Source organism: Miniopterus natalensis, chromosome 9, assembly GCF_054644295.1.
Source record: "Miniopterus natalensis isolate mMinNat1 chromosome 9, mMinNat1.hap1, whole genome shotgun sequence".
Lineage (NCBI taxonomy): Eukaryota > Metazoa > Chordata > Mammalia > Chiroptera > Miniopteridae > Miniopterus > Miniopterus natalensis.
The window spans coordinates 31,190,211-31,200,948 of NC_142089.1; the positions used below are offsets into that span (position 1 = coordinate 31,190,211).

A 10,738-nucleotide genomic window follows, 5' to 3' on the forward strand; every position below is an offset into this window, starting at 1 on the left:
CAGGACTGGCTTCCTGGGGGAGCCTCGGGGCATTACTTCTCACCCTGGGGCCAGGAAAGCTTCCACTTGGTTATATCCCTTGATGGGCACAAAAAGTCCACACAGTCCTGCTCCATCAGCCCTCTGGGTTCTCCCTCTCCTTATCCTCTCCCTGGGGACAACTCTCTGGCTTCACCTGCAGCTGACATTTCCCCAAGGAGGGAAAATTGTCAAGTCAGTGACCTAAAGACAACTGGGGAGGAGGGGGCCAACCAGCCCCGAGGCTTGCTGCACTTAGGATCCCCAGCAGGCCTGAGAAAGCCCAGGAACTCAGGGAGGGGAACTGTCCCAGGAGGGTCCGTGGGAAGGCCCATTGGGCAGCCTTCAGCGAGCACTCCCAAGGCCTGCCAGGGCCAGCCCTGGGGGCACAGACCTGGGCCTGGAAGAGAGGGAAACTTGGGGCCTGCTGGGTAGAGCCCTGGGGGTGTTGGGCTTCCCCAGGCACAGCCAGTGAAAAAGGAGCAGAGGCCAGATAGGACAAGAACCAGCCTTGGGACAAGCACAGGCCTGAGGGAAGCCATCCTCTGCCCCTCCTAGGGCCCTGTTCACCGAAACCAACCAGGCCTACTTGGCACATTTCTTCCTTCAGCCCCTCCCTGGGCACCTTTCTCCCTTCCAGGTCCAAAGCTGAACGGCCTTCGGGCAACCTCCACTGGGGCCGTACAGCCCACTGGCTGAGGACAGCCCCAGCTGCAGGAGCCTTCAGACGTCTGGGAAGCAGGGGCGTCTCGTAGTCAAGAACCTAGACTTCAGTGAAAATCCTCCCTCCAAGAACAATGATACTAATCGCCATTCATTGAACACCTACTGCTTACCAGGCACATTATCTCATTTAATCCTCACATCATCTCTGGGAGGGAGAGACTGTAATCATTCCCAAGCCCACTCAGCCAGAGGCGACAGCAGCATAGAAAACCAGGTACATCTGATTCAGGGCCCCACTGAGCTGTGACTTCAACACAGGTCCCTAAGTCCCTCTCCCGACTCCTGTATCTCAGCTTTGGGGAGAGAGGGTAGCAGGGAGGGCTTCCCTGAGGAGGTAATATCTGAGATGAATCTTCTAAGGTGACAAAAAAGAAGGTAGCCAGGAGAGGAAGCAGAAAGAGTATTCCAGGCAGACAGAATGGCACGTGCCTCAGCTGGAGGTGAGAAGCAGTGGGAAAGCGAGAGTGAGACAAAAGTTACAGTGTGGTGTCACGGGCTCATAGAAGAGACAGGAACGGGCCAGAGGAGAGTGGGCAGCAGGAGCCCGTCAGAGTCTCAGAAGGACTGTGAATGATGGAGTTGCCTGGTCAGATGAGGAAACTGAGGTTTAGAGAGGAGCAGCATTATCTATCAGATGACTCCATCCAAAAAAGGAGATGAAGCTGGGCCTGATGTCAGGGGTGTGAGAATGGGGCCAAGGCCGGGCGGCACACTGAAGGGCAGATGCAGGCCGCAGCCCCAGCTGGGAGCTGTGGCAGAGTTTTAATTATTTACAAGGCTGCTTCCCAGCAGGGCTCAGCGCTTCTGCAGCCTGGCCTTGCCCAGCTAATGAACTCTCAGCCATGGGAGAACTCGCTGCGGCCACTCTTTATTAAACCTGGGATGGTGGGTGATGGGGGCTGGGAGAACATGGCAGCTTAAAGGAGCCAGAACAAGGGAGAGGAATCTGAGCACAAAACCAGTCCACTGGACACCCAGCCCCTCAGCCCATCCACAAAGAGAAACACAGAGTTCTTCCCAGAGCAGGAGGGACAGAGGGGGGTTTGATGTCATCTCAAGATGGGGAAACAGGCCTGGAAAGACTTGCCCGAGGTCACCAGCTAGTGCTGGTGAGACAGCACGGGTTCCATAGTCGGGTGCCTGCATTCACTAACCGGCAATTTCACTAAAATATCGTATACCCTGAGCTGGTTACTTAACTCCTCTGTGCCTTTGTAAAATGGGAATGATGCAGGTACTTCATAGAGTGACCCCATTTTACAGAATCAAGAAGCATGCGGTAATGCACATAGAAACTCAGCACAACAAGTGCTGCCTGGTCCACAGCAAGTGCTCAGTAAGTGTTCACTGTTGCTGTTACTCTGGGAGCAAAGGGCTGGCCAGAAACCAGAGGCCCCATGTCTGCCCCCAGACACTAAGGAGCAACAGGAAACTGAGGCCAAGGGGCCAGCTGGCCTACGTGACCCAGGTCCACAGCTAGGGACCCACCCAACTTCCCCTGGCTGGGCCACCCCTGGGCTTCCAGCTTCCAGACTCTTCCTACACTTTGAAGGCCCTTTGAGCTGGGAACTGAAGCTCCGGGAGACTTTCCTTTCCCCAGCCCGCCCGCTCTATCCCGTATTTCCAGAGAGCCAAGTCCCACCTGCTGTGGCTGAGGATCAGGGTTTAAAAGGCCTTAGTTTGAGTGCTGCCTCCAACCCTGAGAAGCTGTGTGACTTTGGGAGAGTCATTTCACCTCTCTGACCCCAGTTTCCTCCTCTATAATATGGGGATTATACTATCTATTTTTAAATGGTAAGCTCCAAAGGGATGGTATTAGTTACTATCTTTCAAGGCTTGGCCTAGCTGACTCCTCCTCCAGGAAGTCTTCCTATGCTTCCTATTATATAAGCTCCCTTCCTCAAGCCTCCATCAGCTCTTGGTATTCACAGGCTGCATTCTGGGTCCCCCAGGAGCTTGAATTCATTTTGCCTCACACAGACTTCACTTACAAATTGCAACCCCCATTTTGCAGGTCAAAAGGTACAGAAGTGGGGCAGTTCTCAAGGAGTGGAAGGACTGAAGTGCCAAAGAAAGGGGTCAGATATAAGGCAGGGAGAAGCCAACAGCATTGAGGGGAGGATAGTTCAAAGAAATGCAGTTTGGGCAGGTGGCCCAGAATGGGAGGAAGTCCCAATACAGGGAAGGAAGGCATGAGGAAAGATACTTTCAAACAGCTGGCCCAACACAGCCACCCAAAGGCCCCAAGCTCTTTCTTCAAGATTTCTCTTTGTGGCTCCTAGCGGCCCCTTTCTAAAGACCTTGGAGATGTGAACAGTCATCCATTCCCTTCCCTTTGCCAGCCCTGTGTGAACACTTTTTACGCATGTAACCTATGATGGAGGAACAGCTACTCCCATGTGGCAGATAAGGAGGAAACAAGCTCAGAGAAGACAAGTGTGTGGAACTAATAGTTGCTACTAACTGAAAGCCCCAACCCCTTCCACTCCAAGCCGTCAATGTTATTTGTTTTTGTTCACTCTCTGCCTATGATTCCACTCCATCTATCTCAGAATGAAAACAGGAACTCAGATTGGCCATCAGAGCTCCCTTGGTCCCATGTGGGGTTGTAACCAAGCCACCCACTACTTCACACCTTCATCTTACCCAGAGCCTCTCATAAAGATGAAAGGACAGGCTTAACATTCAGAGTATGACTTTATAGATCCTGGATCACTCTCCTAGATCCTTCCACACCATGCCCCCCACTGAAACAAATAGTGCCCCTGAGCTGGGAGGCAGGCAGATGTCCTGACCAAGTTCTATCATTCTCTGCTGTGTGACCTTGGGCAAATCACTCAGCTTCTCTGAGCCAGATCCTTATCTACAAACAGGATGACAAGAAAAATGTCTGCTCTTCACAGCCACTCTTGACAGACTGCTGTTACAAAGAATCAGGGAGGTAAGTTTAAACTAGCCCAGAAACAAAGGTTTTTGTTTTTGTCTTTTAATTGATTTGAGAGAGAGAGGAAGGGAGAGGGAGAGAGAGAAACACTGATGTGAGAGAGAAACACCATCTGTTGACATGTGCATGCACCCCAACTGGGCACCAAACTTGAAACATGGCCATTTGCCTTGACCAGGAATTGAACAGGCGACCTTTTGGTGCAGGGGACAACGCTCAACCAACACCAGACCAGGGCTGGTTTTTTGGTTTTGTTATTTTTAAATCCTCACTTGAGAATATATTTTTATTGATTTTTTTTTTTAAGAAAGAGAGAGGAAGGGAAAGAGAAACATCGATATGAGAAACATCAATCGGTTGCCTCCCAATTGTGCCCCGAAGGGGCTTGAACCTGCAACCTATGTATGTGCCCTGATCAGGAATCGAACCCACAACCTTTTTTGTATGGGAGGATGCTCCAACCAACTGAGCCACCTGTCCAGGGCCAGAAGTGCAGTTTTTATTTCCTGCCTCACCCTCAGCACTCCTGCTGTAAGGGGACCACAGAGAACAATTCCGTGATGAGACTCATAATCTTTTACCCCAGCTCAGCCATATTCATAACTTCAACAGCACTGGGAAATAGTTGAATCATGATTAGTCTAAGAACTCTGGAGTAAGATGCTTCAATTTAAGTTTCTACTTAGCAACTCAATAGCTGTGGGGCAAGTAACTTCATCTCTCAGTGCCTCAGTTTGTTTAGTCTGTAAAACAGGACTATTCTGAAGATTAAAGGAGTTTATATAGGATAAGCACAACCATAGTAGTTGGCACACAGCTAACAGTCAGCACCTGTTAGTCTCATTATTTCCAATTACATTTCTAGAACTGGTCCTCAAAACCAGAGCAGGAATCATTAGCCCGGTGGTCAGGTGAGGAAACTGAGGCAGGAGGAAAAGATGTGCCCCAGTCACAGAGCCTACTCTGTGTTGAATCTGAGAAAAGGAACCCGGAGGCTGGCTGGCAAACCCAGTTTAAAAACCAACCAACCAACCAACCAAACAAACAAACAAAAACCTTTCCGTGGCCGGTGTGGCTCAGTTGGCTGGAGCGTCATCCCACGAACCAAAAGGTTTCGAGTTCCATTCCAGTCAGGGCACATACCTAAGTTGCAGGTTTTATCCCTCGTTGCTTGTCTTTCTTTCTCTACCCCTCCTTCCTCTCCCTCTAAAAACCGATGAACATGTCCTCCAGTGAGGATTTAAAAAACACAAAACCCTGAGGTCCCAGCAGACAGTGCCTGTCTAGGTGCTCCCTCGACCCCACCCCACCCCCGCCGCAGTGTGGAGCTGTGGGTCTGTGCACCCATCGCTCTCCTCCCTCAGCCCCGGTCCCCCTGGCCAGTGGGGTGGGCCTGCTCTCCAAGCGCCCCAGGGCCTGCCCGCAGGAGGCGCCCAGTAACGGAGAATGAATAACCGCCTGATTCTGTTTCCAAAAGGTCCTGATTTTCTATTCCTGGAACTACACTCCACCGTGGGAACTGCCTGCTAACTCGCTTCTGGTCCCGCAGACATCCGACACTGTGTGCACCCCGAGAAGGGACTTCCAAAGCAGTCGCCCCCGGGGTGCAAACACCATACTCAGAAAAGATCGCCAGCAACCAACACACAGCCGGGGGTTCACACGCGGCCTCGGGGTCCTCGGGTCCCTTCCGGGGAAACAAACTTTCCTCCTGGCTCGCTCTTTCCTGGTCTGCCCCATGGCTCATGCCCGGCTCGGTCTGGCTGGAGATCGCGGTCGGCTAACCCGCGTGGCACAAAAGGGCTTCACCGTGACTAAGCGGAAAACCAGCCGCTCCAGCTCGCGGGTCCCGCCCACACCCACTGCCCGCGAGGTGAGCGTAGGGGTGTGGCCGGGGCGGGGCCAGGGCCAGGCCCGGGCGCCCACAGAGCCGGGAAACTACACACCCGTCGGCACCACGATTGGCCGCTCCGGCCGCGGGGGCTATGGGGTGGTCCTCGCCCAGCCAATCAGGGGCCCCGGGGAGCCCATTCATTCACAAAAAACGAGCAAGAAAAGGAGCGAGCGGGGCTCTGCGCTGCGTGGAACTTTGAAAAACACGCGCGTTCCGTGGAGCCGAGGCTGGAGTGCGGGAAGGCAGAATCGCAGGCAGCTGGACGCGCGCAGGGACAGTCGCGTCCTCGCCCGCAGCTCCCGCCCAGCCGCCGGGTGCGGCGTGCCCTTCTCCCGGGCCACCCCGTCCCGGGCTCCGCCCCCGGCCCCTTTAGGACGCGCCTGCAGCCCGGCTCCCACCGGGTCGCTGAGGGCACACGGCCCCCGGAGAGGCTGTGCGGGGCTGGGGCTGCGGCTGCCCGGCCGAGGTCCCCGCGGGTGGCCCGGCGGCAGCTGCCACCACGTGCGCGCTGAGTATGGCGCCCCCGCCGTTCCCTCCGCCCCCGCTGGCTACTCACGGCAGTCGTCCTCGTCGCTGTTGTCCGTGCAGTCGTCGTCCTCGTCGCATCTCCACACAGAGGGGATGCAGCGCTCGTTCTGGCACCGGAACTGGTCCTCTTCGCATTCCTTGACCAGCCCTGCCCCGGGGGGAGGGGGCGTGAGCCGGGTCCGCGGGCCATGCAGGCCCGGCAGCGGGTGGGGGTCTCCTGGGGTGAAGGAAAGGGGGTGATGCAACGACTCCGGGGACCTCGGGCACCTTCGCTCAGGAAGGAGGGGAGGAGCGTTCCTGGGATGGCGGGCAGTTCCGTGGCACGACGAGGCCAGGCACACACAGTGGGTGTCCCACGACTTAGGCACACCCTCCATTCCGTCACACTCGCCCGCACCCTCGGCCCATAGTCAGGGATCCACGCGGACACCGCGCACAGGGAGCCCCCAAACACGCCGAGACACATGCACTGGGCGCCGCGGGCACATCTCTTGCACGCAGCCCCTCTTTCTCCGCGGCGCACAGGGGTCCCCGGAAACGCATTGTCAGGCGGAGAAGTAGCCTGGTTCCGCTCCCCGCCGCCGCCGAGCGCGTGTCGAAGACGAGAATCATGTAGCTCGCCCGAAACCATCAATGACTACCCCCGCCTCACACCTCCCAGCAAAGTTCCCCGCCCGCCGGGCCCCCACTGCGCCCAACCCCCAAGGGCAGGTGCGGTTGGACAGAGCCCACAATACAGAGCCGCGAGGGCGCGAGGCAAATTAAAAGATGGGTCCCGAGGAACCTCTCCTACCGGGGCGCCTCTGCCAGGCCCGGGCTGGGTGACCCTGGTGCAACCAGCTCCCTGGCCGGGGGCCGCGCTTTGTTGGAGGCTGCGGTGGCTCAGAGCCTGGCCGGGGACCGGCCGCACGCACCTTGGCCGCCGTGCAGTGAATCCGCCGCCGCCGCAAGATGCTGGAGTCGCAGCAGCAGCAGCAGCAGCGCCAGCGGCCGGAGCGCGCCCCATTGGGGGCGGCCCATGGCGGGCCCCGGGCTCCGGCCGCCGCGCCCCGCACACCCCGTGTCGCCGCCGCCGCTGCGCTTCAGCCCACCGAGTTCTTGCCGCGGCGCCGGGGCTGCCGCTGCCCCCGCCGCCGCCGCCGCCGCCGCCCGCCCTGGCTCCTCGGCTGCATTTCAAGCAGGTTCCGTGACGCTCGGCGGCGGGGCGGGCTCAGGCTGGGCGCGCGGCCCCGGCCTTGGGCGGCCGCCTCCGGCGCGCGCGCCCCCTCCCGTTGCCGCCTCCGCCCGATGTCCCTCTTGCTGCTGCCACCTCTCCCTCCTCCCTCTTGTCCTTGGTCCACTCCTCCCTCAGCAGGCTCTCGGTGACCCTGCTCAGGCCGCGTGCTGGGCGCTGCAGAAGCTGGGTGAGCCAGGCGAGGCCACTGTCCCCAGAGGTAGCAGATGGTCCAGGGGAAGTAGCACAGGCTGCCTGGAGGAGGTGACAGGCTGATAGGAGGCTGATGGAAGCCTAGGGGCGGAACCTGGGGGAGAAGGGAGATGACGTTCCTGGGTGCACAGGTGCACATGCACATGGTGCTGAGGTGGTGGTGGATAGGAGTTTAGGCACCAGGGTGTGCATGATGGGAAGAATGGGGGAGTGGGACTGGATCTCTGCACCCCTCATGGGCTCCAACCTGGATATGACACATCTGAGTAGCTCGTTAATGAGCCCATGTATACAGCAGATACTCAGGCCATTACCTCTTCTATCCTTGTTCCTTCGGTCATACAACAAACGTATTTCAGCCCTGCTCTATGCCAACCCTGTCTTGGGCCTAGAGGTGGTGCCAAGGTGAATAAGACATGGTACCAGCCCCTGTGAGGTCCCTGACTGGTGGGGAGACAGACCATCAGCAGACAATGAAATACAGGCATGTTTTCAACAAAAATTTATGGAGCACCTACTGTGTGCCAGGCATTGCCTGAGGCCGGGAGATACATTGTAGAAATCTTTCTCTCCTGTAGCTGATATTTTAGTTGGGAGAGGCAGACACAAAAGCAAGAAGAAGAAAAAAAGAATTTCAGATAATCATAACTACTCTGGAAAAAATAAAACATGGTTATGTGAGAGTGATGGCAGGTAGCTTTAGAGAGGTAATCAGGGAAGGCCTCTCTGAGGAGGTGACATTTCACTGAATGGCAAGAAGGGGCCTGCTATAGGTTGAATGTTGGTGTCCTCCCAAAATTCATATGTGGAAACCTAATTCTCAGTGTGAGGGTATATGGAGGTGGGGCCTTTGGGAAGCAACTAGGACATGAAAGGGATTCGTGCTTTTATAAGAGACCCCAGAGAGATCTCTGCCCCTTCTACAGGAGAACGCAGTGAGAAGAGGGCTGTCTGTGAACAAAATATTGGGCTCTCACCTGACACCAAATCTGCAGGCACCTTGACCCTGGACTTCCCAGCCTCCAGAATTGTGAGAATTAAATTTCTGTTGTTTATAAGCCACACAGTTTATGGTGGTTTTTTTATGGCAGCCCAAAAAGACTAAGACAGAGCCCTGTAGTGACAGATCCAAGAGCAAGAAAGACAATAAGGAAGAAATGATGTCTTTTATGACCTAACTGTGGAAATCACAAAATCATTTCTGCCATGTCCTATTAGTTACACAGGCCCGCCCTATTCCATGTGGAAAGGGACTCTACAGGGTTGTGACAGCCAGGAGGCAAAAATCATGTGGTCATCTTGGATCCTGGTTGCCACGCTATCTCATAGGATTTGTGAGAATGAAATAAGTTAATATATATAAAGTGCTCAGAAGAGTTTTCTATACATAGCACACCCTATATAAGTGTTCGCTTATTATATTATTATGTTGTCTCTGGTACATTGTAAGCACTCCACAAGGATTATCTATAATTACCATGAACATTACTGCTAGTAGCTGCAGAACCCCTTCACTATACAGAGGGAGACACACAGGAACTGAGAGGGTGAAGGTGTCACAGGGTTTCAGAGCAGACTAGAGGCAGAGCAGGACAAACCCAGCCTTGATTTCCTGCCTGTTGGCCATGTGCTCTCAGGAGAGCTGGTGTCACATCTGCCCCCTTCACTGCCTGGGCAGGTCCCTTTCCCCGTCTGGGCCTGGGGTACCCATCCCTAACACAAGTGGTTGGACTAGGTCCATATTTTCCCCTGGAACTGCCATACTATGTTCTTATCGCCATTTCTACTCACCTCCTCGACTGCCATCCTACTATTTTTCTTTAAATCCTTTCACTTAATAAGCTTAGCTTTATCCTAAGCAATAACCTCCATGAAATCACATGTTTGATATGCTAATTATATTTTTCCAATGCACATTAAAGTAAATGTGTGCTTATGCAAATAAACAATGCTCCTTTGTCTATCCAGATGTGTCTCACTTCTCTCAAGGCCTCCAGCTCTGTGTCTCCCATTTAATCTGGGGGAAAGGATGGAGGGCAGGAGCCCTGGCCACTCTGCCCTTGATGACAGGTTCCTCAAGGTGACTTGGAGGCCACCAGGCCCTGGGTGCCCATTGCCTGAGTCACAGGGCCTTCTAGGGGAGGTTCAGCAATTTTCCATATGCTTTTGTTTTGGTTTCATTTTTGTTTTATATTTTCTTATCAAAGTTTTAGTTCACATAGTTTAAAGAATCAAATAGTTCTGCAAGGCTGGTTATGTAAAACTTAAGTCATTCACTCCTCACCTCCATTTCCTTCTCCCCAGAGGCAAACATTTTCAACTCTTTGGGCTGATTCTTTTCGTATTTACCTCCTTATCATGAAATAACACATTTACTTCTATTTCTTAATCTTTTGGTTTTAGGCACTGTCTTTTGACTCCCACCATGAAGACAAAGATTTAGCTCTCTCACACACACCCCAGGGCCCCGAGCACATACACATACAGATACCCACACACTCAACTGTCTGTGTGTCAGCTCTGCCCATCCTTCCAATGTGGTTGCAATTATGTGATTTTAAATGTCTTTTTATTTTTAACTGTGGTAAAATACACGTAACATAAAAATGACCGTCTTAATCATTTTTAAGTGTAAGCCCAGTGCCATTAAGTACATTCACATCACTACCACCCATCTCCAGAACTCTTTTCATCTTGTGAAGCTGAAACTATGCCCATTACACAACAACTGCCCGTTTCCCTTTACCCCAGCCCCTGGCAACCACATTCTACTTTCCGTCTGAATTTGACTACTCTAGGTACCTTATAGAAGTGGAATTATACAGTATTTACCATGTTATGATTGGCTATTTCATTTAGCATAATGTCCTCAGTGTTCATCCATATTGTAGCATATGTCAGAACTTCCTTCCTCATTAAGGATGAGTAATATTTCATTGTATGTATATTCCACCCTTTGTTTATCTATTCATCCATTGATGACACTTGGGATGCCTCCCTCTCTTGGCTACTGTGAATAGTGCTGCTGTGAACATGAATGTACAAAAATCTCTTCTAGTCCCTGCTTTCAGTTCTTTTGGGTATATATCCAGAAGTGGAATTGCTGGCTCAGATGGTAATTCTACTTCTAATTTTTTGAGAAACTACCATACTATCTTCCATACTAATTGCACCATTTTCCATTCCCACCATCAGTGCACAA

The 10,738-nt window shown here is 53.3% G+C and overlaps 1 protein-coding gene across 3 annotated transcripts in view; it reads right to left on the reverse strand.

Annotated features, from left to right (window-relative positions):
* The window catches only part of LRP8 (LDL receptor related protein 8), a 69,621-nt gene extending 62,491 nt beyond the window's left edge, over positions 1-7,130 (reverse strand). For all 3 annotated transcript variants that reach the window (XM_087820448.1, XM_087820447.1, XM_087820446.1), the window contains exons 1-2: positions 7,025-7,130; positions 6,139-6,258 (exon numbers count right to left, since the gene is read on the reverse strand). In XM_087820448.1, coding sequence (XP_087676574.1) covers positions 6,139-6,258; positions 7,025-7,130 — 226 coding nt within the window. The remainder of the gene's footprint in view (positions 1-6,138; positions 6,259-7,024) is intronic.
* Positions 7,131-10,738: the final 3,608 nt, after the last annotated feature.